At 51.7% G+C, this 25,213-nt stretch overlaps 2 protein-coding genes across 6 annotated transcripts; one reads left to right on the plus strand and one right to left on the minus strand.

Annotated features, from left to right (window-relative positions):
• The first annotated feature begins 50 nt into the window (after positions 1-50).
• Positions 51-17,055, plus strand: CHAF1A (chromatin assembly factor 1 subunit A). Of its 5 annotated transcripts, none has more exons than XM_054805145.1 (15): positions 51-402; positions 1,858-1,908; positions 2,146-2,969; positions 5,383-5,439; positions 7,600-7,841; positions 8,442-8,502; positions 9,040-9,108; positions 9,801-10,024; positions 10,530-10,698; positions 10,906-10,986; positions 11,072-11,161; positions 11,394-11,655; positions 12,268-12,755; positions 14,992-15,085; positions 16,571-17,055. In XM_054805145.1, the coding sequence occupies exons 2-15, from the start codon at positions 1,860-1,862 to the stop codon at positions 16,666-16,668; spliced, it is 2,808 nt and encodes a 935-aa protein (XP_054661120.1). In that variant the 5' UTR covers positions 51-402; positions 1,858-1,859; the 3' UTR covers positions 16,669-17,055. The 5 variants fall into 5 exon arrangements, with proteins under 5 accessions (XP_054661120.1, XP_054661121.1, XP_054661125.1 ...); XM_054805146.1 differs by having other exon boundaries at positions 51-381; XM_054805148.1 differs by lacking the exon at positions 51-402 and adding an exon at positions 1,223-1,391.
• UBXN6 (UBX domain protein 6) lies at positions 16,362-24,596 on the minus strand. The gene is given in 12 exon segments (XM_054805970.1): positions 16,362-18,020; positions 18,494-18,639; positions 19,284-19,414; positions 19,489-19,708; positions 19,974-20,058; positions 20,145-20,220; positions 20,601-20,698; positions 21,281-21,412; positions 21,558-21,619; positions 21,923-22,077; positions 22,533-23,004; positions 23,774-24,596. Coding segments are annotated over 12 exon segments (1,830 nt in total). The 5' UTR covers positions 23,898-24,596; the 3' UTR covers positions 16,362-17,891.
• Between the last annotated feature and the right edge of the window lie 617 nt (positions 24,597-25,213).

Below are 25,213 nucleotides of genomic sequence, written 5' to 3' on the forward strand. Positions count from 1 at the left end.
GCGCCGGCCGGAGCGCCCCCCTTGCCCGCCACGTGGTGCCGCGGCGCCCCCTGCCGGCCGGGCGACGCCGCTTCACTTTGCGACTGAGCAGCGACACGGGGAGTTTTGTCGCGACAGCGGGGACAGAGCCGGTCCTGCCGGGTCCTGTTTCTCTACCACAGCCACGTTTTTCTCCTGTCAGCTGGCGGCCGGACGGGCTCGCTCGGGGTCCGGCGCCGCCATACGCCCCGGCCCCTCTGGCTCCGCGGTGTCCCCAGGCCGTCGCCAAGGGCCCGGTGCCGCCGCTCGGTGTCTCAGCGCCATCTCTGGCCGTCGGGAACCCCTCTGAGGGGAGGGCGGCTCTCAAAAGCGCCGTTGGCGGCTCTGCAGCGGCGGCGCACGGTAACTTTCCACAGGAAACGGGTACGCGCGGCCCGTGCAGAGGTGGCCCGTCCTCGGAAACACCTTCGGTGCGGGGGTAAAGCGCTAAACCTGAGGGAGCTCCGTCCCTGAGGAGAGGCGAGGAGTGAGGGGAGAGGCGGCAGAGCTGGGGACCCGTAGCCCTGACAGGCTGAGGGGCCCAGCACCGCCTGAGCCAGGGCTGTAGGGAGGGGGACAGCGTGTGGGACACGGGGACGGCCAGGCCAGGCCGGGAAAGGACGCGAGGGAACAGCCTGTGCCCCCCCCCCCCAACCCCAGCACCCGCCATAGCGCTGGGGAGGAAATGGGGTGACTGTAGCGGGCGGTCGCCGCCGAACTACAGCTCCCAGAATCCCTCGCGGCAGCCGCCTGTCCCTTCTGCGCTTGCGCGCCGCAGCGGCGATCGCTCATTGGTCGGCGGCGGCGCCGCCATTTCGCGCCTTGGCTCGGGTCCCTCAGTGGCGTATCGCGGTGGGCGGCTCCGCCCCTCTGCCCGGCGTTAGGGAAAGGCTGCCCCGACCTCTCCGGAGCCGGCCCCGGGGCCGCACCGCCGCCGCCCCGGTTCCCGCCCGGCGAGCAGGCAGGCCTCGAGCCCAGGCGTAAGGACCTAGCGGTACCCCGCCGGCCCTCACCCAGCTATCCAATCAAACGCCTTCAGCGAGCCAGACTGACAGCCGCCGCCGCCACTCAGCGACGCCCGTCGCACTAGCCAATCGGGAGGCAGCGGCGAGGCCGGGCGCCGAACCTCCCTCCCACTCTCCTCGCGAGACGCGGGCGGGCGAGGGGAGGAGCGGGCGGAAGGGTGGGTCACGTGGGGCGCGCTCCACCTATCAGCGCGGCGAGGTGCGGGGTCGCCCCGGCTCCCGCCAAATACGAGCGGGAGCCCCCGGGGCGGGACCGGACGGGCCGGGCTGGGCCGAGCTGGGTCGGGTCGGGTCGGCCGCCGCCGCCGCCGGAGGAGCGGCGGGAGGCCGCGGCGCCCGCCGTGGCAGGTAGGGGCCGACCGGAGGCCGTGGTGGGGCCGGGGTTGAGGTGTGTTTCCGGCGGCGGTTGGGCCGCGGGGGTGCGCGGGGCCTTCCCGGGGTAACAAAGGAGGCCCGGCAGCTGCCGCCGCGCCCCGGAACCAGGCCCGGGCCCGGCCCGTCGCCCTCCCCCGCTGCCTCCTTCCTGCTCGGCCTCCTCTCCCGCGGTGTGGCCCCAAGCGCGGGTGTGGGGGGGGGCCGGTGTCCGTCGGTCTCTGGCCCGGCGGGCGCGAAGATCCCCTCAGCCCGAGGGGTACCGGCGGGGCTCGCCCCGGCCCCTTTGTCCGGGCTCTGCCCCGGGGAGAGCTGTCGGGCGCTGCCACGGCTCGGCTGTTCCCAGGTTGTTCACCGGCAACGCTGTCACGGGTGTAGGTTTAGCATGTGGGTTTTCTTGTGGGTTTTGGTTATTTTATTTTTTTTTTTTTCTCTCTCCCAGCCATGGAGTGCAGAGACAAAGCGGCTGTTCCTCCGCGGAAGCTCGTACAAGGTAAGGCTGCGGAGGGAGCGGCTGTCACCCGGCGCGGCTTGAGCGCGCTAAGAAGGTGTCAGACCTGGTTTTGTGAAATATATTGGCTTTGCAGTAATAAACTGTCCCTGAGTAACCTGTTTCAATTCTTGTGCGTAAGAACTAACAAAATACCTTGATATTTGAATTCCTCCCCTTCCCCCCCCGCTCCAGTGTCTTGTATGATGTGACTGAAATAATAAAACGTTGTTGTTTCAGCTCGGTTGCCGTTCAAACGCTTGAATCCCGTACCAAAGGAAAAATACGATGCAGATTCAGAAGTCAAAAAAGTAAAGAGCTCACAGAGTGGTTTTGGTCCCAGTAAGGATTCCTCCCTAGACGCATCGCATGCGTCCCTGGACGACGTGGAGAACGACTGCCAGTTGGATTCAGATGTGAATTTTGCTGCAAAACTTGTTAACGGAAAGGGTCCGTTAGACCATTTTATACAGAAAAACACAAAAGATAACACAGGTGAAACTGTAATTGTTATTGACCTGACAAAGGGCTCCAGCCATAGACTAAGTGATGATGTAGACCATGTTAATTTTGATTCAAAAGCATCTTCATCCCTAGCTATACCTAACGGCACATTAGGAAGAGAGATAAACCAGTTGAGTTGCCTGAATTCTGCTCAGAGTAGCCAAACGGATGATTCAGTGGACACTGATGCGCGGTGTGAAGCCGTAGTGAGTAAAGGTGAAGGTTTGGTAGACGGAATCCCGTCATGTTCCGGGTTAACAGAGCGTAACAACGTGGAAAACATGAAGGTGAATCAGAGCGAACTGAAGGACGTCATCTTTGAGGGGAAGATGCCTGTAGTGCTCCTGGAGGATATTATGACTGCAAAATCTCCTCAAGTCGCTTCTCTGGATGGAAGCGTCACGTCGGAAAATGAGACCATGGAATGGTCTCACGAAGGAGACTCTGGACTTACCAACTCCTCGCTAAGCTCTCGCTCTGTGAGCTCACCTGAGGTGCAGCCTGCTGCAGAAACAAAGAGAAATACGAGTCCTTTAGCTGCCTCAACGCCCGTTAGGAAGGTCGGTCTCTCTTTCTTGGGTATTTTTTAAAAGCTGTTGCACTGTGGATAGGTTGTATTGGTTTCCTGCGCTTGTAGGGAGAAGAATGAATAGGATGCTCACAAAGGTTGTGAGAAGTGTATGAAAGGTGGTGTTGGTTTGTTAATAACAACTGAATTATTGCCCTTTTGAATCTTCCTTTAAATCCTATAGCTAAAGGATTTAAATCTTGCTTGGTCTTGAGCTGCTGGTGTATTTGCATCGTGTGAATGTAACTTTAAACTCTGTTACAGATTCATTTTGTATTTATTTTTATGAAGCACATGCTCTGGGACGTTTGGTAATTGGGATAAGGACAGTGTCCAAAAGCAGCCTCGTCTGTTAGGTGGCGTTTTACAACTTGTATCCTTGATGAAGCTGCTGTAATTACTATGAGAGGATGTTACCCCAGCTCTCGGCCATCCCGTTAGGGACGCGGGGAGCTGCTTCAGGGAGGAGTCACCACACGTACAGCGCTCCTGGGGACGCGCGATGCTGTTGGGCAGCGAAGGCTGGAGCACAGGAGGGATCACCTCAAAGTTAGCTCTGTCTGAGCTGGTTGGTTGTGGTCTTAGTTCCAGTTTAGTACCTCCACTCCGGCAACAAACCCTAAAACGTTGTGATTTTGGGTGCTGTATTGAAGGGTGAAGCTTCTAAGGACAACAGTGTTTGCGGAGGTGGCTGAAACATTCATGTGGCTCGAAAGGTTGAGCGGTGAACAGACGTTTTGGGGAAGAGAGTGTGAGGTGTGGAGGTTTCTCTTGGGGGTACAGTCACCCATGGTGAAACCTGTGAAGCAGAGCAGTCCCAGTGAATGCTTGAGCACTGTAGCTAAGCCTCAACTGTGGTTAGGCTGGACTATGACTGGTGTATTTGTTTTCCTCAACTACATTACTAGAGGGGGGGGGGAAATAAGGAAGGTGGGTCAAGGTTGTGCTGCCAGAGGTGGAGGATCGAGTCTGTGGCTCGGGTAAATGAGGGTGGAGTGGCTGGTAGCCTTCCTCTTCTGCCATCGTGAGCCTTTTAAGAAAGATTTCCACCAACTTTCCCCCCGGGGTTTAAGGAGAGATAGTCCCTCAGGTGAGAAAAAGCCTCACTGGCCTGGAGGAGCTGAGGATGAGTTATCTGGGGCTTGGAGCTCACGATGTGACAGGTCTTCCATGTCTTCTGCTGTGTGCTTATCAAGAAAAATGATCAATTCTTATACAGTTAAAATTCTGAATCTTTCATCACTAAAATATATAAACTCAGGCAGGCATGAAGTATTTCTAGTGTAGCAGAGCAAACAACAAAGTAGTTCACTCCTGATGTATTACGATAATGCAAACAAGTTACTGGTTTCCCATGGCGTGAAGTAAGGTAGGAACAGCTCACATGCTGCTTCCCAAAATGGGAATTCTGCACCTCGACCTGTACGGTTATCTGTCCTGGCGTGTTTGTTTTCCCAGGTGGAAACAGCTCTGATAAACTAAAGCTCCCAGTTGAAAGAGTTCTTATTTTGTGTCAGACAAATTTCGAATCTCCTGATGCAGCTTTGCGCTGCGTCAACTGAAATGTCTGTGAGTACAGAAAATAAAGCCGTTGGTCTGTTAATTACAGGGGTGAGCGTGGTACCTCATACTGCGAATGGCAGGGCGAGGAAGCGGGGGGGCATACAAGAACCTAAGCCAGCGTATGCTGAATACTGACAAATTAAGCTTTCGACCAGTCTATGAACAATGCTCTTAAGTGTAAAATACCTTTTTTTTTTTTTCCCTTTAAAGAACAGCTTTTGGAGAAATGAGAAGTGTGACCTGTTGGGAGCTTAGGGTTGATGCGCTGATACTAGTGGAAGAGTGAGAGCACTAGGATTACAAGAAAAAACAGTGTTAATGTATGGATAACATCCTTGTATTCAGGAAGTTATATCTAAATATCATAGCAAGAGCAAGTGGTAGGATGCGAAAAAAAACCCCAAAAAAACAACAACAAACCAAGTTTAACTCGAAGGAAGTGACTTTGCTATAATTAAATGTCCTCTGCTGTGCTCTCGTGATTTGGAGCAGCTCTAGCTTCTGTTTGTTTTTCGGCATGTGATATTCCCTTGCAAATGATACTTTAGAACTGAGTAGACTAGAGGGATTTGTTTATGCAAAACTGAGTAACATGAGGATTTAATGTAAACTGAAGGATTTAGATGTATTCAGGCTTAAATGTAAATCAGTGAGATTAGATATGCTTGAACTGTGTTCTTATATCCTATACTGAAGGCATACTTAAGTTGCTGAATATAGTAATCTGCAAGAACAATGTTAATATAATTCAGACGAAGCTTGCTGCTCTTTTAGTAAGAGTTCTAGTGCCTCGTGGAAAGGGAATGATGTGGATCTCTAAAACTTGCGTTTTGTAATTCCAGGTATCTCAGAAACTCCACAAAAGTTCGGCAGAGAAGGAGAAGCTGAGATTGCAAAGAGTAAGGCATTTTCACTGACATAGAAAGTTAACCTGCTGTGCTTTTGCATTGAATAGTAAGCAAAGCCCTTTGCGTTTCATCTTAGTCCACTTCGAACATCTCTCTTCCTGGTTTTCCTCACTGATGAATATGAAAGAATCTTAATGCATGCAGTTAAAGTACTTGGCTCGTTCTAAAGCTTCTTAATGCATACGTAATGAAGTGTGGGTGGCCTGCACCGCATTTTTCTGCGCTGTGGTAAGATATTAAGAAACCGTAAATGTTGCTGACTGCTTGTCAAAATGCTTTCGAGAAATTTTTTTTTTTTTCCAAACCCTTCCTGAGAGAGGGTAGGTGCAGCCTGCTAAGTGGACAGATCCAAGAAATCTTCAAGAGCCTTCTATTTAGGGTTGTTTCCTGCTTCATTGTTCTCACTCTGTCCCCTTCTTAAGCCATGAAACACAGGGTCTGCTCCTCGTTTATAAGTGAGGCAAACGGGCTGCTATCTTTATGGTTTGCTGAAGAACCTGTTGGATGTCGCTGCTGGAAACACTCAAGCTCCAATCTCTATTTACGTGAATGCAGCTAGTTGGCAAACCCTGTTCCGTAACAAACGGGCGGTGCAATAATTTTGCTGTCCATTCTGCTTTTGGGCATAAAATGTTAAATATAAAGGAGGCTGACAGATCACATGGAGTTTTTGAACAGTCAGTGCTGTACGAGTGGGCTTTGCCTGCTGGAAAACCGGGTGTTATTTTAACTGCAGTTGGGAAGGCCTGTGCTTACGAATTCTTATTGTGTTTCTTAGTAACTAGTTTATAAAGTTGGTAGGGGACTGGTCTGTGTTTTATATGAGCTATATGTGGTTGAGCCTGCTCCCGAGATGCTCGCTTTTTACAGCGCCCCATGTAGAAGTCCATTCTGTTGTGTTCTTCCATTCTATATGTATGTTAAAAATGGTAATGCGAGGGAGAGATGAGAATGGAAGCTTTATTACACTAAGAATTAAATAGACCCACCAATCCTGCTGTTAACTTCACACCATTTTCCAACCTACCCAGTAGATTTTCACTGATTACCATGACTCGGTTCTGCCAGTATTGGTTTTTTTTCTTTTTTTACCATGGCATCATTTTGAATGTTGGTTGCCTTCTGCAGTTAGTTGTACGTTGTGACACTGTTCAGTAAGTCTTGACGTTGCCAAGAAGAGATGTGAAATAAATAAAACGAAGCTGAAAATCCACAGTGAGGATATTTGTGTGTCTGAGCACAGACGTACCCTGGTTTCCTGGTGAAGTCACCAATGCCTACAACGTAGGGAAGCTGTCTTTCTTGAATTTGTCATTTTTTAGTAAGCGTTCCATGTTCCTCTGTATGTCAGTAGACCCATAATGAGAATTTCAGTTGCCTCGGGAGGAAATACTGTGAACAGCAACACTTTCAATGTGATCTTCCCCCCGTTGTTCCTGTAGTACCCCTTAAATAAGCTTAGAGCGCCTGGTGTTGTCTGATTACCTAACGTAGACTAAAACAAGTGACGAGTATTTCTTTTTTGTGAGCTCCAGGTCTAATAAAGCAGCTGCACAATCCAGAGTTTGGAGACTCGCATTACTGCCTGAGGTAGTAAAAAACATTGTCAGAAAATCCTTATGGGTTTATAATACAAAATCAGATCAGACTCGCTTTTTAGACTTATATCATGCTAGCCTTACGTTCATATAAAAGCATGAAAGCTTAGCTCGTGAGGTGTGTGTTTCCAAAGAAAGTATTTTGGAAACAATCTGAAACCTTAAAATAAATAAAAAAGAATGTAAAAAGTTTCCCATCTAATTTTCCATAATGCTATGTTGGTAATGAAGAGGGCAAATATAAAGCGAGTAGAATACAAACCTTTCCTCAGTGCTTAGCAAATGGAAACACCTTCGTTTGTCAGGAGAAAAGAACAATTAATGACTTCAGAAAGCCGGTACGTGGTAGCTGGGCTGGCAGAGGCAACAGGTACCTGCGATTAACAACCTCGTGTCCTGCGATAGCTAGAAATAATGCTGCGGGTCAGGCACTGGGTAGGTGCAAGAATTTACTCTGGTATCGCAGCTGAAGCAGTGAAGTCCTTATTTTACTCGAGTTTACTATTGCTGTGCACAAAAAGACAGCTTGCCTAACGGCTTGTTTCTGAACCAGGATCAGGAGCGCGCAGACAAGCTGCAGAAGTTGCAAGCGGAAAGGGAAGAAAAGGGAAGGCTGAAAGAAGAGGCGAAAGCCGCCAAAGAGCGAGCCAAGGAGGAGGCGAAGAAGAAGAAAGAGGAGGAGAAAGAGTTGAAAGAGAAAGAAAGGAGAGAAAAGAAAGAAAAAGAAGAAAAGGAAAAAGCGGAGAAGCTGAGAGTGAAGGAGGAGAAACGCAAGGAGAGGCAGGAAGCTTTAGAGTAAGTGGCTTGGTTTCCACGGGTCCTGGGGAATAACGCGTAGCGCTGTGAGCACCTTTCCATACCCACCTTAACTGTCCCTTCTAGAGGCTGTACTGGTCAAACAGCACGTGCCTCTCTGTCACGGGATGTATTTTAGACGTTTGAAAGGCTGTGTACACCTGGTCTCAGCAGTACTTTTTGCTTTCAGGCTGACCCGGGCTTCTGATTTGAAACGGCTGAAAAAGAGCTGTCGTGCTCCACGCATTTTTCCCTCCGTGACCAGTCTTGCTTGTACTTTTGCAATTTTGCTGGCACTCGTGCCCTGTCTGTTGAGGAAGTTGTTTGTAACTTAATAATACCGTAAATACCCTTTCCTGGTATTGAGGGAAACTTGAAGCAGCCTAGCAACTTTGTGGCTAAAATAGGTCAATATTTGCTCTAGAAGGAACGAGGAGTCTTCTGTAGGCTTAACCAAATATGGTCCTTGACTGAATTAGTAGATTATCTTCTTGCCTTGCACGGTAGGGTCTTAGTCAAGCTCTGGGGCTTCTCACCTCTTCCTCCGTGCAAATAAACACTTGATGATTTGTGACAATAAAAATGAATTTTATATTAAAGGGCAAAACTTGAGGAGAAGAGAAAGAAAGAAGAGGAGAAACGGTTGAGAGAGGAGGAAAAGGTAAATGCTTTCTCTAGCTTGTCTTTAAATTCTTCTGCTATGATGAAATTATGTTAACGGGCTCCCTGGCGCCCTGCTGAGCCATTCACAACGGGGCTCCCGCAGCTACTGTGGTTCTCCGGGCAGCGTACCCTGCCTTGGTGCCGCTTGGGAGTGAGCGCATCCGTTCGGCGTGCAGCCTGTCCCCTCTGATCCGGTGGTGCTGCTCCGCCAGTTACGTTGTGCAGGATTCTCATTGGTTACTTTCGTAGGTGTCGGTGTCTTTGCTTTTACCTGTTAAAGTCTTTTCTGCATTTGTTTTTTCAATGCCCATGAGTAAACTCTGTCCTTTGCATTAGCAATGACATTGGAATTCACGTAGCTGTGTTAGAGAAGACAATTAGGGGTTTTTTTGTTGAGTTACAGGAGCAGGTAAATGACTGGACTTTGCTTTATACCTCGCTAGATTTGAAGTTGGGTCATGCATGAGCTCACCTTGAATTATAAGGCCTCGTCCTACCTTTACATTTATAACTTGCGTTTTGATTCTGATTTCAGCGTATTAATGCACAGAAAGCAGAAATTACGAGGTTCTTCCAGAAACCAAAGACTCCACAAGCCCCGAAGGTGAGATGTCACTATTCCTGTGTTTGTTGGTCTTCCAGTAGTCATCTCCTAACAAAGGCACTGATTTCCTTCTGATCTGTCCTTTAGAGCTTCTTAGCTGGACAAAGCATTAGTATATCTTACTTCCTAATTTCAGAAGTGTAAAGGATTTTTTTAAAAAAAAAAAGTGTGACCAGAGCAGAGAGTACAAAAGAAGTTTGTAGTTGCTTTAGTAAAAAGCTCTGTCTCCTGCTGCATTGGCTGTAAAGACCTAGATTCCCTTGAGAAGATCTGCTGGAGTCTCAGATAGGAAGGGCAGGGAGTGACAGGACAAGGAGAATGGCCTGAAGCTGCAGGAGGGGAGATGGAGATGAGATGTGAGGCAGAAATCCTTCCCCGTGAGGGTGCTGAGGCCCTGGCACAGGGTGCCCAGAGAAGCTGTGGCTGCCCCTGGCTCCCTGGCAGTGTTCAAGGCCAGGTTGGATGGGGCTTTGGGCAACCTGGGCTGGTGGAGGGTGTCCCTGCCCACGGCAGGGGTGGCACTGGGTGGGCTGTGAGGTCCCTGCCCACCCAAACCGTTCTGTGATTCTATGAACCTAAATCTTCATTCAGCCATCAGCACCTTGTGTTGAGGTTTGTTGTATATCTTGAATGTGTTGGTACTGCAGTTTCTCAGGTGTTCAGACCCTAACGGTCCTCACTTAATATTTCAGATTCTTGCTGGCTCTTGTGGAAAGTTTGCTCCTTTTGAAATTAAGGAGAACATGGTCTTAGCTCCCCTCTGTCGTATTGCCCTGGATCCAGACTTCTTAGAACAGCTGGATAAGCTCCTGCGTGCACAGAATAGTGATGTTTCTTTCTTGAGGGATCTAAAGTGTCGTAAACCGCGTAAAACTGGACCTACTTTTGTCAATAACAGTGCTGACATAGTAAACAGGTTAGTCTGTGTTTTGGGGGTTTTCTTCACTTTTTTTTTTTATGTAACGAACTACAGAATGGTTTTGAGGTAGCCTGGCTCTAATATTGGAGATGGTGGAAAGATGGAGCTTTTCTTTGAATATCTGTTTTGTGCAAGAATTGTTTCCACGAGGAGCAGTACATTATGCTGTAGATTTCCTTCATTCCATACAATGCTTCTCAAATCCTTCCCCGCAGGAAATCTTGTGCTTCAGGCAGCTGCCTCCAGCACCGGACACTGCTGGTGTTCATCTTTCATAGTTTTAAACAATAAACATACTGTGGCTAAACCAGAGCTATTGTAGTTGAGGAGGGAGGTGGCTTGTCTGGAACCGACGTTCTTCCAAGCGCATTGGGAGTGTCTGTTCTAATGAACTCAAGCTCTGGGTTGGGATTGTGGCCGAACGTAAACTTTCTATAAGATGTTTTCCTGAGCAGCAGGGGAGTGTTCTGGAAGTATTGAAGGCGGTCTCCTGTTTTAACAGTGACGTGGTGGTAGTGGATAACTGCAAAACAGATGCTGTTCCTGAAAGGGGGAAATTTGGTAGAATGAAACTTCTGCAGTTTTGTGAGAATCACCGTCCTGCGTACTGGGGCACATGGAACAAGAAAACCACTGTGATCCGTCCCAGGAATCCTTGGTCAAAGGACAGTGTAAGCACCTCACGGGCGGTGTAGTTGGGTTCTTTTCTTTCTTTATGCTCCTGAAGTGAATACCTGGTTGGCCAAGTTCTCTTGTTCCTTGGGATTTCTGATCCACTTGCACGTTCCCTCTTGCTACTGAGTTTTGAAACCCTGAAGGGGGTCTGGCGGCACGCTTTCAAATCGCTTACAGAAATGGCCTGTTGGTGTTTCTTCTAGAAACTTCTGGACTACGAAGTAGATAGCGATGAAGAATGGGAAGAGGAAGAACCCGGAGAAAGTCTTTCCCACAGTGAAGGGGTAAGAATTCCACGTGCTGAAAACCAGCTTTCTGACCCAATTGCACTTGTCAGTGTAATTTCTAATTAGCAGAGTTTATTTTTAGGATGATGAAGAGGAGGGAGAGGATGAAGATGATGACGATGGGTTTTTTGTACCCCATGGGTACCTATCTGAGGATGAAGGAGTGACAGAAGTAAGTGAACTGGGTGTCGCTGGATTTCCGTCTCTGTTTCCAGTGGATCGTGTGATAAATATTGGCAGAGGAAGAAAGCGTGGAGTCTTGGCAGTGGTGTAACTCCTCTCAGATCTGCACGGTTTGGGAGCAGACTTCTGTAGCTCAGGGAACGTGATAAAAAGCTGGGTTTAAAAAGCTTCTGTTTTTCCTGGAATGGATGTCTCGAATTCTTTCTTGCCTGTGGCTTTAGGAGTGCGATCCAGAGAATCAGAAGGTTCGTCAAAAGCTGAAAGCAAAGGAGTGGGATGAATTGATGGCCAAGGGGAAGAGGTTCCATGTTCTACAGCCCGTGAAAATTGGCTGCGTCTGGGAAAGTGCAGAAAATGACAGCAGCACAAATGCGGACCTAAAGGTTCTCCAGCAGTTCACAGCATGTATTCTGGATTCACCTGTTGCAGAGGAAGAACAGCAGATACAGAAATGTAGTAAAAAAAGAGCAAAAGATCAGCAAAGTAAGACCTGAAGAGCTAAATAGTTGTACTTACGCACTGTTGTACTCTGCTTTGGAGCTAATAGATTTTTGTATTGAGTGTCAAAATCACAGTGACTTGTTCATGACAAGTCTGAAATCCAAGGAATCTCCATGAGAGATCTTGGAAAGGAATTTTCCGGCATTGTGTCCAGTATGGCCTGAGTTACGCTCTCCAAAACCTCCTGCTCTGAGTAATCTAGGAAATCAAGCCAACGAGACTTTGGTAGACTCGGATTTAGGGCTGCTTGCTGGAAGCGCTCAAGCCCATCGACCTGTTTATTGTTCAGGGGAGAGGATTTAGTTTGCGTGAGAGGTTTCAGTACTGAGTATCTCTTGCGCGTGATTAATGCGGGGATGTGAATAACGCACGTAAAGGCGAGAATAGGGGTTGAAGCTTTCACTTCAGCGGGCCGTTATTATTGGGGGTGACTTTTCTACATCACATTTAGCTCCTGTTACAATCCCATATCTAAAATTAACCTATTTGTCTTCTTTCTGGAGCCTGTGCGCTGATAGAAACTATCAGCCCGGCTTTTCTCAACCTTTAAGCAGTTCTTCCCCACAACCCTTGTGCATCCTTTCTTCTCTGCAGTCCTTGGCCAGCTTCTGCCGCTGCTGCATGGCAACGTGAACGGGAGCAAAGTGATCATCCAGGAATTCCAGGAGTGCTGCCGGCAAGGACTGTTCAGTGATGTGACTGCAGCCGCCGACTGTAGCGACACAAGCCCTGCGAGCCCCCACACCTCCCGGCCGCAGACGCCCGTTGGCGAGGACAGCGGTGTCCCTTCCAAAGCCAGGCTAAAGCGAATAATTTCCGAGAACTCTGTGTACGAGAAAAGACCTGAATACAGGATGTGCTGGTACGTTCACTCGGAGGTGCTGAAGCGTTTTGATCAAGAACACCTCCCTGTCCCTTGTCAATGGAACTACGTCACGCAAGTCCCTTCTTCAGGGAAGGAGGAGGGTGGCAGCGTGCCAGGCGCGGCGGTCCTGCAGACCGCCCCCATGTCGGTAAAGAGGAAGTCCACCGGAAGCATGTCCATCACTAAATTCATGAAAAGGCCTCGGGATGCTGAACAGGTGAGTTCCTTTTGTGGTGCGCTTCCTCAGTAAGGAATGACGGGAATGGAGCCGTGCGTCTTCAGTAGGCGAGCGTCCTGGCACGCCTCCCAGATCGGCCTAGATCTGCCATGAGCAGAGTCAAAATATTAAGCCGCAGATCTCGATACAAAAAGACCCTTTTTTGCAAGTGAAATTATGTGACTCTAAAGAGATGGGTTTCTTTTGTGTCTCTCCAGTTTGGACTGTCTGTTCCACTTGAAATGTTGCTCTCCTGCTGTTCTTCCATTTTCTGCTATTTGGCAGGGATTGCATCCAAGCTGTGAATAGTTTCTGAGTGTCTGCTTGCCCTTGGTTTTACAGCTGTATATAATTTGTATGCAGGTTTTTATGTGTGTGTATGGCTGCCAGATGTATAGCCTGAGCTGGTGACTTACATCAGTTGCACGTCTGCTGATTAAATGCGATTTGTAAGTGCTGCAACTCAACCCGTAATAGTCTGTAAAGTCTCTGGCTTATACTGTCGTACATAAAGCTGAATTTCAAGAGCTGGTTTAAAAATACAATAATTCACATGAACAAAATGAGATGGATTTGGAGTAGTTGCTACTCTAGCTCTAAGCTTTGTTGTGGTCTTCCTGTTGTTTGCTTCTGCTTTTCAGGGTAACCACAAGTAGCATTAAGAGCTTAATCATCTAAAAGGGTGGCTGAAAACTATGTGATTGGTGCTTTTGCTGTGTGATGCTCTGTCGTACATTTAGGACAGCGAGGCTTTTGGTCCTTAAGCTTCGTGATATCCAAACCTACGGGTAGGACAGGGTTTGCACTGTCAGTGGATTTATTAACCTCATCCCCTGTGGACAAAGGGGGTGAGGAAAGAAGCCACAGACAGGGCTTTTCATGCTTCCCACTTTATTCTTGGCTGCTTTGGCTTTTCTACTGAAAAAGCTCTGCACTTCGGTATTGATAGGGATCAGGGACTTGTGAGAAGCTGTTCAGCCTCCAAACTCCATCTGCTTGGGTTTTTTCTTATACGCTAAATAAAGGCACAGATAAAAATCTCTGCTTGGCACCCACTGGAAATTCTGCTTATAAGCAGCTACTTGAGCAGAAATAGCGAAACAAAGGCTTTTACTAGAGTTACATCACCAGCCTGAATTCTTCAAAGCTCTTGAAAGCATCTTAGAGCTGCCCTTGTGAGGTGTGGTGCCGCGCGGCTCGGAGCTAAGATGTCAGAGTCCTGAAAGCCTTTCATGCCTGACGTCTAAGTCAGCACCTCTCAGGTACTGAGATCCCATCCTCCTTGTCGAGCAAGGCTGGAGCTCGAGGAGAACCTAGGAACGGTTGGTAGGTCAAGACTGCCAAGTTCTCTACCCCGGCACGTGTCGCTCACGCCAAGACTCGTGTACGTAAAGGTGCTCTTACATAAGAGAGAACAACTCTGTATTGAAGTGGGCAGTACCTGCACACGTGTAGGAGGGGAATACTTAATCTGAGAGCTGTGACTTTCATTAAAGATGTAAATTTAAAATTTCTTCCCTTGGAACAGCTTGTAGGGGGTGGGGAGCAGGTTCTAGGTCTGAGATTTTTCATTCCACAGATCCAGTTGGGGGAAAAGAAACCCAAAAACATTCACACCTGTTCAATAGTGGGCAACTTCAGCTTGTATCGCTCCTTGTATTTGTTTTCTCAAATGAGAAATGAGTAGTTTGTGCTGCTCCCATGGTGGCAAATAAGGTCACCAAGGGAAGAACTGTCACCCCTCTCTGAATAAAAGTTAATTGGCAAAGATGAGGAGGATTTGGGAGGAGAACGTGTTTCAAACCTGACAAGCAAAAGTCATTTTCCATCTTCAGAAGGAAGAAAGCATCCAAAATAATCAGCAGAGGGGGGAGACATTGAGATTTCCCTTCCAAATAAACAACAACACTGAATCAGATTTCAATTAAGGCTTGAGCTGACTTTTCGATGTGTAGGCTGCTCATCACATGGCGTAATAGCAAAACAACTTGGAGCAGAAGCTTGGCGTGCTTTCTGCTGTACGTGCCGTTGCAGATGAGGCCTTTTCTCAAAAGTCAGTGTCTGTCAGAGCCAGGGGTTGCTTTTTTTTCTTCCCTACAAATATGCCCAACCGGTCAGACCGTGCTGCGAGTCCTATCGGTGAGGAGTGCCCGCTGCAGTCCTTCACAGTGCCGGCAGCTTGCCGATACACAGCTGATACCTTTTGTGGGTTTGTTTTTTTTTCCCCCCCTGCAAGGCTGAAGTGGCAGAGATGGATGGATTTCAGGCAGACACCGAGGAAGATGAGGAAGATGACGACTGCATGATTGTGGATATACAGTCAGGCAAAGGTGGGAAAATAAATCGATAGCAGTCTCTTGGCAGATGCTCGCTCCCACAAGGAAGAGCACAACAGAGTGGGAACAGTGTGTGGCTAAAACTGTTGTGGTTTTTCTGCCACTTGTTTCACCAAGCCTTGTGCTCTTCTCTGTAGATGTGTTATTCTAGGTACTTCTCTGCTTTTTGTTTTTATTCTAGATGCTTCTTTGCTATTTACAGTTCTCTTGCCCTTTCTTCCCTCCTCCCTCCAGTCAAAAATAGTGCAAAGTGCTTGTGACAAGCATTTGACTGCCAGTGTTACCACGTAATCTTTTTTTTTTTTTTCTGGTAAGAAAAGCAAACATTGGGCTCAGTAGCAGCAGATCCACTAACTATTGGTAAATGTTGCTGAGCAGGGCTGGTCTCTGGGGTGTGCATACTTCTATTCAGAGCCCTTCCAGGACTGACAAGATCTGGAGCGTAACTTCCCCTCTGCCACCTCCTTGAAGTCTTAGGCGCAGGCTGAGTTGTCTGTTCTGAAGGAAATAACGTCGGATAATAACCAAGCTCTCGGGTGTTTGACAGGTGGGGGCTCTGATCAACACTGTGCAGCTCTGCTCCAGGATCTAAGCAGTTGCTTATATTTGTGTCCCAGTTATCCTTTGGAGAAATTGCTTTTAAAGCTCCACTGCTATAGCGTATCCTCTCAGGCTACGGACTCAAACAGTGGGATGAGGATGTGGAGCGGTTCCTTTCATCTCAGCCACGTTTTAACTATATGTACTTGATCGTACAGATCAATGACTTAACGCCAACCACATGATGTGCATTCAGCTCCTCTAAACCACTTTCAAAACCTCCGAGCCCTTTCTTACCGCTCTCACAATAGAGCTCTTTCACAATGCTGCTGGCACAACCTGAATTAAGGAAAGTGGCGGTTTTCTGTTGGGCAGCTCCTCTAATTGATAGATAAGGGCTCATGCATATTCCCAAAGCCTTAAATTCTGTAGTGTTTGACCCATTCTAGATGTATCTGGGTTCTCCTTTCTATCTCAGCTGATGCTACCTTCCTCCTCTTGCCTTCCACACCAGCTGTTTGACGAGAAGCTTTGCATTTAATCTTAAGCTGCTTTTGCTTATTATAAGACTGCAGTGAGATGAAAGCCTTGCTACAGGTTTGCAACCTCTTGTTCTGAGGACAGGGATGCTATTCAGAAGCTTGCCTTCCCTGGGCTTTGTTGACACACGTGCAGCTGTATTTGTGTAAGTCTGCCCAAGTCTAGAGCGCTGAAAAGATTACGAAGATCCTTTTTATGGTCGAAGTAATTTTATTCTGGCTTGCTGTTAACCCAATATTAAACTGGTTTTTAAATAGTATTGAAAAGGAGACGTGTAACAGATACAGGCAGACAAGCTAAGACAGATAAAGCATATAGTAGTCAAATTCTGATAGGTTAATGAGGATATTTAAAACAAAAACCAAAAACCCCCGAACCAACACATTTTCTACTTTGCAGATTCTACGTTGGCAGTTACTGAAACAGTTTCAGAATCCAGCGGCACAAGAGCCGCTCACCAGGACACCAGCGTGGTCAGCCCATCTAATACAGTTTGAGACTTGCCTACTAACTTCTCTGTATGTATGTAGAATGAGTTAGAGAATTTTAAACCTTGTGTATCTTTGAACAAGATACTTGAAAGTATTCCATATTTCTTGTAAAGAGAAGACAGCACTTTGTTCTGCTTCAGACCAGATGGAAGCTTAAATTTTTAGTTCTAGTTTTTAGCTTAAATACTGCATATTAATCTGTCCTTAATAAAGCATTATTGAAATTTTGATACTTCTTTGTAATGGAAGGTATCTAAGTTATCTCTAAAACTAGTGGAGGGATTTTGAAATAAGCTTATTGTGATGCCACTGGGGGAATTACTCTGTTCATAATGTTGTATAGCATGGCCTTGGGTATAAATGATGTACAATTATATTTGAATATCTATATCATCCTGTTTGTGGTCTTACTTGCTCCAAGGAACAGCAGCAGGGCTTTACCTTTGGAACAGAAAAATGCAACTTGTTTCTCCTGGTATTAATTACACATCAGGCTACCGACAGATTATCAGCCTCCTGTGCACATCGCTTTTAACTTCGTAGGGCTTCTGAGACGGTGAATTAGTTCCCTAAAACGCTGGCTGTAGCTTGAGGTCTGATCTCTCACCACTGGGCACCATAAAAAGCTGTTGCCGGTCTCCTGGTGTCCCCCTGGGTGCTGTGAAGTGAAAAGCTCCACCAGTAACACCAGTGCCAGCCCTAGCACTGACTGGAGCTCGTCTGCATTTCAAACCTCTAAGAGCAATGCGATTCAAAGAACTTTGAACAGAACTGAGTCTTTAAATATTCCATTTAATCAGACTAAGCATAACTTTATGTAAATATATTCTCTCCAATAGGAGTTACAGTGCACACAGAAGCAAAAGGAAAAGCTGAGTTCTAAGTCCAGCCTGATAATCCAGGCTCACTCGGTTGGTAATCCAGCCTAGTACTAGCACCTCATCCCTCCTCCAAGGGAGGGGAGCGCTGCTTCGTCATGGTCTCGGAAACCCCTCAAGCCATCGCTGCTAGAACGGGGTTTGTAAAGCCGTTCAGAGCAGTCCTGGGCCTGGTACCGGAGCGTGGAGGTGACTGCAGGGCGGGTGGGACAGGGCAGAACCGAGACTCCCGCTCTGCAGAGCTAAACCAAAGTCATTTCTGAGGTCACAGAGCTGGAAGCTCCAACGATCTGTATCAGAAAATGAAGGATCAGTCTAAAACCACCAGCACTGAATCCACTCCCCTTTATTTCATGAGAGTGTCTGGACTCTGGAGAGAAGTTCTGGTTTCAGGGGGCTTGCTGGCTGCTCCTTTCCTGCTGCCTGAATGTCTGCCATGACTGCTGCATCCCAGGCGAGAGTCAGGAGGGCTGAGGGCACCTGGAACAGAAAAGTGGGGCGTTAAGCTACAGCAATGTTACACTCTGACCTCGTAACATGCCGTGTACGTTCACGGACCTGGAAAAACTTAGCAAGAGCACTCCAGCTAAAAAGGACAAGTGTGGATTTCTGCAAGAAGCTCCTTAGAGGATTCTGCTTTAGGCTTTCTGGCGGTAGCCTCGTGCTAGAGCTGCGCTTGCCTCACAGCTGCCGCCCTCCCTCTTTTCCCAGCGTGGCTGCTGAGCCTGTGACAGAGCTGCTGGCAGCTACCGCAGCCCGCGTTCCCTTCCAGACTGACCTCCTCGCCTTGAGCCAGCTGTTTGTTTGCTCGAGCTTAAAAAGAAGCGGCCAGAGCACAACTTAGGGCACTGAAAGCAGAAGACACAAACTTCTCTCTAAGCTATGAGCAGCAGATGACTCTGTGACAACCTGAAGACCCCTGTGGAAGGTACCAGCCATCTTTTTGTACTCACCAGCCCACATTCATTGAAGGCCAAGTTCTCATCCGTCAGTTTGAGACCTCCGGGTCCCAACAGCTCAAAGGGCAGCCAGTCATCTCTGAGCGCTCCTCTCACAAAGTTGTAGAGCGCAGATACTGATTCTCGTGCATAAAAAGTCCCTGCCATGAGAAAACAAGGTGAGAGATTGAGAGCGTCTCTGGCATTTACCAAATCTAACCTTTTTGTGGTAGGTTTCGTGGGGCTCACGTACTGACGCGAACTTTATGAACTACTTCAGTGACACAGAAACAGCCTGATTCAACTGAGAAGTATAAAAGCAGAATCCCCAAAGAAAAAAAAAAATTACTTCGATTGTTGTGAGCCCCTGCTGGCCTGTAACAAAGAACCAGGAAAGCCTGAAACGATTTCCAGAGTTCTACTGCAAAATTTGAAGAGGATTTTTACTGTCGTATAGCCTGACACCACACAGGCAACCCCACGCTGGTTACTCTAACAAACTGATCTAATGAGTCCAGCTTGTTCGCGGCAGCCTGGGAAGAGCACGCTTTTAATTAACAGCGCCTTGAGATTCTTCCCTCTCCACTCAGCCCTGGCTTACGGTCCCAACCCTGGGCAGGTGGAGGGCTCAGAGGTGGAAAGAGTTCTTAGAAAAACATCATCCCGCTCTGGCTTTTGTTGCTTTATTCTACCAGCTGCATCCAGCACACCTCAGGCCTGCTTATTATTTAAACTCTTACGCTATGAGTATTCTCAGAAGCTTTTGGGGGGTGTACGAAGAAAGGGTAAGAAGTCTTCTTTTTACCTTGGAGGATGTATCCATCGGGAAACCGGACTCGCACCAGGGTGTAGTTGTACTTCCGCATTTCCCTTTGTTCTTCTTTCTCTCGCATGGCTCTTGTCCTCAGCATCGAAGCCTTCTCCACTGCTTCTGTCCTTTAGAGAGAAAGCGATTTTTAGCACGAAGGAGCTCTTGGCTGGGCTGTCAGGGCCCTCCTGAGCCTGCTCACCGGAGCCGCTGCTCTCGTTTGATCTCTTCTGCGGTGAGGTTGTAAAAGTCATTCGGCAGCTCAAACCGAGCAGCTTCAGGCGACGGTTTGAATACGGAGAGCTGGCGATCCAGCTGGGCTCTCACGGGCTCAGAGCTTAAAAGCTGTTCTTTGTAGTCCCTGAGGTCTTCCAGCTTGGTCAGCATTTCTTCCTTCAGTACGTAGTACTCCTCTGTGGTCTCTACAGCCAAAACAATGGGATTAGAGCCTCTCGTTCTTTACAGGAGTAATGTAGGAAATATAAGAGCAAGGATCTCCAGAAAACGTAATGTCTTAACGGGGAAACCGCAGGGTGAGGGGCTGTTTCTGTTACAGCTGTGGAGTAACAGCCTGCGTCGCAGCCTGCAGAGCGCTCTCGGCCGCCAAAGCTGCCTCGCTAGCCTCCCCTGGAATGCCCCGCCACCCCCGAGCCCCCGACTCCAGTTTAATACACTTGGATTTCTTACCTTGTCCTGGAACAGGCAGTGTTTTGGTCTCAAACCCGATAGCCTGGAAAAATTTGTGTATCCCTTCCAGGCAGCTTATCCTTTCCTGGAAGAAAAGGAAAGAATTTAAATGTAGTCTGCTCCAGGTGAGGACTTTCCTCGGCAGAGCACCTGCAGAAGTCTCAATCTCACCTGAAACACTTTGTTCTGCAGCTTGATTTTCCGGTACTTCTCCTCCTCTGGATGGAGATAGATGTTATCCAAGTACCTGCAGAAAGGGGAATGCGCTGCATGGATCAAAGCAGGCACTTCAGGACGTGCTACCCCAATTTATGAGAAGAGACAAGCATATTTCTCGCAGATAAAAGAGCTGAAAAACTGAGGAAAGTAAAAACACGTCTGTGTTTCGTGCTCAAGTCAGACAGAAGATGGGGGTGGTCGATCTCAACCAGCAGCTCCCAAACCTCTTAAACCAGGGGACTAATTGCAAGACGCTGACCTTATTTCTTAACTAACAATTAAGACTGTTGAAGTGTTTGGGTTTGGTTTTCTTTAGACTTTGCCTGGAGCACAGCAAGAAAATCCACCTGCCCCGCAGGGAAGGGACGAGCTGCCCGGGTGTTCGGTCCTCTCGCAGCCCACACTCACTTGGCCACGGTCTCCACGCCCACTCGGACTTTCTCCCGGTCCTTATTGAAGGTGTGAATCTCCATGATCGAAGCAGCCACCGGGTCTACGGAGAAATACTACGGGAGAAGGAGAGATGATGGTTGGGGGGAGCCGCACTACTCCGCACGAAGGGATGGGGCTGTTGTGGTTTAACCCTGACCGGCAGCTCGGCACCACGCTCGCTCCCCGCTCCGTGGGATGGGGGAGAGAATCAGAAGGGTAAAAGTGGGGGAACCGCCCTCCGTGGGTTGGGCTAAAGGTAATTTAGTAGGTGAAGCAAAAGCTGTGCGTGTAAGCAAAGGAATTTATTCACTGTTTCCGAGTTTAGCCGTTCCCGACGGGTAATCAACGCTGTTTTCATTGCAAATCCAAACCATGGCACCATCCCAGCTGCTTATGAAGAAAATTAACTCTGTCCCAGTCAAAACCAGTACAGGGCCAGAGCTCCCAGTCCCAGCGTTTCCAGCAAGCTGATGGGAGGGTTCTTGGCCGGACGTTTGCACGGCTACAGCGGAACAGAGCTGCCCATGGGGGACGGGGAAGATTTTACAGGGAGAAGGCAGAGGGGAGGAAGAGGTCACTGCTCTAGGGGACCCTACACCCCAAAACGAGTTAAAACGAGGAAGGAAAGCCGTGCAGCCGGCAGACGTGGCACTTACCGACTGTATGGCTTCTCTGAGGTGCTTTTCCTTCTGGTCTTTCCTTACAACCGCACCGGTCAACGGGCAGATGAAATAGACCCCTGAAACAGAGGGGGCAGCTGCCCCTTCCCTGTCTGGGGAGGCGAGGTCCTACAGGAGACAAAACCAGGCACCAAACTGACCGCGGGAAGGTTTTGGGGGGTTTCGGGTTTTAAAAATATCACGGCGCGTCCGCACAGGGCAGGGACAGCAGCACAGAGGGGCGCGGAGCCGGGAACAGCAGCGTCTCTCGTACCTTTTCCTCCGCGGAGAGCCCTTCCTCGCTCGCAGCCGCCTCAGCCATCAGCTCCTTCCTCACTGCGAGAGACAGACCCAGGTGACGGCGGCGGATGGGGCAGAGGTTCAGCCGATTTCAGGGGGCCTCACGCCACACGGCGCTGCCCCGGGGAAGCGAACGCCTACCCGGCCGCTCTGTCCCTGCCCTGAGAGCCCAGGGGCGAGCGCGACCCCCGTTTCCAGCGGTCAACAGAGACCGTCCGCACCCCACAACATCCTGCGGAGCTGCGCCCAGCGCTCGTCTACCCCGGATCTCCCTCTCCAACCTCAGCTCCGACCTGCGACCGTCCCGGCTGCCCCCCGCGTCCTCCAGCGAGCTCCTACCCTGGTTCTTGATGGCCTCCTGGGAGGACGGCGGCTTGGCCTTGGGCTTCAGCTCCAGCCGGGCCAGCGCCGCAGCCGCCGCCATCTGCGCTTCGTCCGTCGGTGCCTGACGGGGCTTCGGGGCCGCTTCGGCTTTCGGCTTCTCCTTGGGGACCCTGGGCAGGACGGAGCAGCAGAGCTCGGGAGGAGACGGGCTCCGCCACCCCACCCACGCCCACGCCGCCACGGCCGGGGACCACAACAGCTCCGCAACCGCGACGGCCCGGACGCGGCCACCGACATGTCACCGCCATTACCGGCCCCGGTGCCTCCCTACCCCCTCGCCCCGGGGAGGCAGACGGGGAACCGGCGGCATCGCTGACCGGTGAGTGTTGGGGCCCCGCGGGAGCCCCCCCCCCCCCCGCCCGGGGCACGGCCGTCAGCGTCGGTCGCTGCTCCCAGCCCGGTGTCCCGGTGGCGCCGGGCCCAGCGCAGCCGCGGGGCCCGTGGATACCGGCAGCTGGAGCAGAGCGGGGCCGGCTCCGGCCTGGTCAGGCCCGCCCGGGAACCCGCGTCCGCCCCGGCCCTGCGCCGGGCCCGCCGTTACCGGACGGTTCCCCCCAGCCCGTACCGGGACGGCTCCGAGAGCTTCTGTCCGGGCCCCGCGGTCTTGAACTTCAGGTCGGCCTTGATCTCCTGGAAGAACTTGCGCATGGCGGCGGGGCCGGGGCCGGGACCAGCACCGGGACGAGCACCGGGACCGCCGCGCCCCGCCCGCGTCACCGCCACCGGAAGGGGCGGGTCCGTGACACCGGCCCCGGCGCTGCTCGGGGCACTGCGGCCTCCGCGGGCCTCCGGGGCTGGCGGCTGCGTGTGAGGGCGGCCACGGCCCCCCCACGGCCCCCAGGCCTGCACCCACGGCCCCCCCACGGCCCCCAGGCCTGCACCCACGGACCTCAGGTCCCTCCCAGTCCGTCCCCCCCAGGCCTGCACCCACAAACCCCCAGGTTCCCCCCAGGCCTGACCCCACAGACCCCACGCCTGCACCCACGGAACCCAGGCGTGCACCCACAGATCCCAGGCTCCCCCAGGCTCCCCCAGGCCTGCACCCACGGGCCCCCCATGGCTCCCAGGCCAGGCCTGCACCCACAGACCTCAGGTCCCTCCCAGTCCCCCCCCCAGGCCTGCACCCACAAACCCCCAGGTTCCCCCCAGGCCTGACCCCACAGACCCCACGCCTGCACCCACAGAACCCAGGTGTGCACCCACAGACCCCAGGTCCCCCCCCAGACTCCCCCAGGCCTGCACCCACAGACCCCAGGTCCCCCCCCAGGCTCCCCCAGGCCTGCACCCACAGGCCCCCCATGGCTCCCAGGCCAGGCCTGCACCCACAGACCCCAGGTCCCCCCCCAGACTCCCCCAGGCCTGCACCCACAGACCCCAGGTCCCCCCCCAGGCTCCCCCAGGCCTGCACCCACAGGCCCCCCATGGCTCCCAGGCCAGGCCTGCACCCACAGACCCCAGGTCCCCTCCCAGGCTCCCCCAGGCCTGCACCCATGGACCTCAGGTCCCCCCCAGGCTCCCCCAGGCCTGCACCCATGGGCCCCCCATGGCTCCCAGGCCTGCACTCACGGGCCCCAGGTCCCCCCCCAGCCTGACCAAACCGGCCCCTCAAGGGCCCCGGGGTGCTGCCCAGGCTGAGGGAGCCTAAAACACAAGGAGGTTTTTTTGCTCCCCCACCCCCCGAACGGGCAGCGGCCTCGCTTCGCACCCCGCAGAGCAGGTTTGAGATCAGCTGATGGGCTCAAAACTTGGGGATGAATGCACGCCCCTGCAAGCCGGGCGGTTTCACAAGGTTTATTTCCACGGCACGTCTGCTCCTCCTCCTCCTCTTCCTCCTCACAGGGACGCAGGACAGTCACGGCCGAGGAAGAGGCCGCCCCGTCCCCGTCTCGGGGCGAGCACGTGCCGTTAGCAGGATCAGGGGCTTGCACATCCGCCGGATCAGCAGCTCAGCCCACGGCACGGCGTCGGCACAGGAACCGACGCTTCGGCCACCGCAGCAGCACCGACCAACGCCTGCCGTCGCCAGCGGGAACCCGTGCACCGAGCCACGGCCCCGCCAGCCGCCGGGCCCCCCGTGCCCGCACCGCAGGAGATGTCACAGAGAGCACATGCTCCCCCGAGACCCGCACGGGGACGTTTTTGTCACACACCGCAGGCTCTGCGCCGCCAGCGAGCCGACGTGCATCCCGGTGTACGGCACAGCCCCGCTGAGCACTCACTTTCACGGAAAACCATGGATTTCCCCTGGACCTGCTCGCTCCCCCGACACCCTTTACTCGACGAATTCCCTCCCGCAACCCCCAGAGGAATTCCTGCTGAAGCAGCCGTGCGCGTCACAGCACCGTAGAACCATTTCAATTGGAAAAGACCTTTAAGATGGAGCCTGGCCTCGCTCGCCTCCCCCCAGGGCCGCAATTGCCCTGTAAATACTTTCTCCCCCGAGCGTGGGTTGTGGCTTTTGCTGCGCGCTGGGTGCTCTGGCACCGCTTCCACCTCGGGTTGTGAGCCCGGCACGGACAGCGAACAGTTTGCGTTTCCATGCCCTGGCATAAAAACCGGATTGGGTTAAAACCAGGTTTAAAAACCACGCAAGCTTCCAGGCAGACTCCTGACACCGTTTTGCTCCGGCTTAGCTGGGTTTAGTTCAAGTTTTAACCCCAAAGGTAGGTAAGGCAGGTCTAACTGCCCCCCGCCTCTCGCTGGTGGCCTGTCCTCGTCCCGGGGACCCTGCCCACCCACCCCGGACCAGACGGGCCCCGGTCCCACCGGGACAACCCCTCGGCCCTGGCGCAGGGGAAGGAGCCCCCGGGGCCGGCGGCACCGGCTGACTCCGGTGGGGTTCGGCTGAGCCCGCGCAGCGACGGAGCCGCATCCCCTGCCGGGGACCATGGAGGTCACGCTCAGGTGCAAAACCCCCCCAAGACCCCCGTGTCCCCCCTCGCCCTGGGGCCCGGTTTGTCCCTACAGCTGCTAACATGGCTGTGCAGCCTGGCCCGGCCCTGGCCCCCACCCCATGGCTCTGGCCCCCACCCCACAGCCCTGTCCTCTATCCCATGGCTCTGTCCCCCCCAGCCCCTCACCCCATAGCCCTGTTCCCCCATAGCTCTGTACCCCCATAGCCCTGTACCCCCATAGCTCTGTACCCCCATAGCTCTGTACCCCCCAGCCCCTCACCCCATAGCCCTGTACCTCCATAGCCCTGTACCCCCATAGCCCTGTACCCCCATAGCTCTGTACCCCCCAGCC

The sequence above is a fragment of the Grus americana genome, chromosome 28, assembly GCF_028858705.1.
Source record: "Grus americana isolate bGruAme1 chromosome 28, bGruAme1.mat, whole genome shotgun sequence".
In the NCBI taxonomy this organism is placed as follows: domain Eukaryota; kingdom Metazoa; phylum Chordata; class Aves; order Gruiformes; family Gruidae; genus Grus; species Grus americana.

Bases quoted from the DNA above. Each gene is read 5' to 3' on its own strand.
- CHAF1A (XM_054805145.1), top strand. From the start codon at position 1,860: ATGGAGTGCAGAGACAAAGCGGCTGTTCCTCCGCGGAAGCTCGTACAA. The intron at 1,909-2,145 runs GTAAGGCTGCGG...TTGTTGTTTCAG, and splicing joins TCCGCGGAAGCTCGTACAAG to CTCGGTTGCCGTTCAAACGC. The intron at 5,440-7,599 runs GTAAGGCATTTT...TTTCTGAACCAG, and splicing joins AGAAGCTGAGATTGCAAAGA to GATCAGGAGCGCGCAGACAA.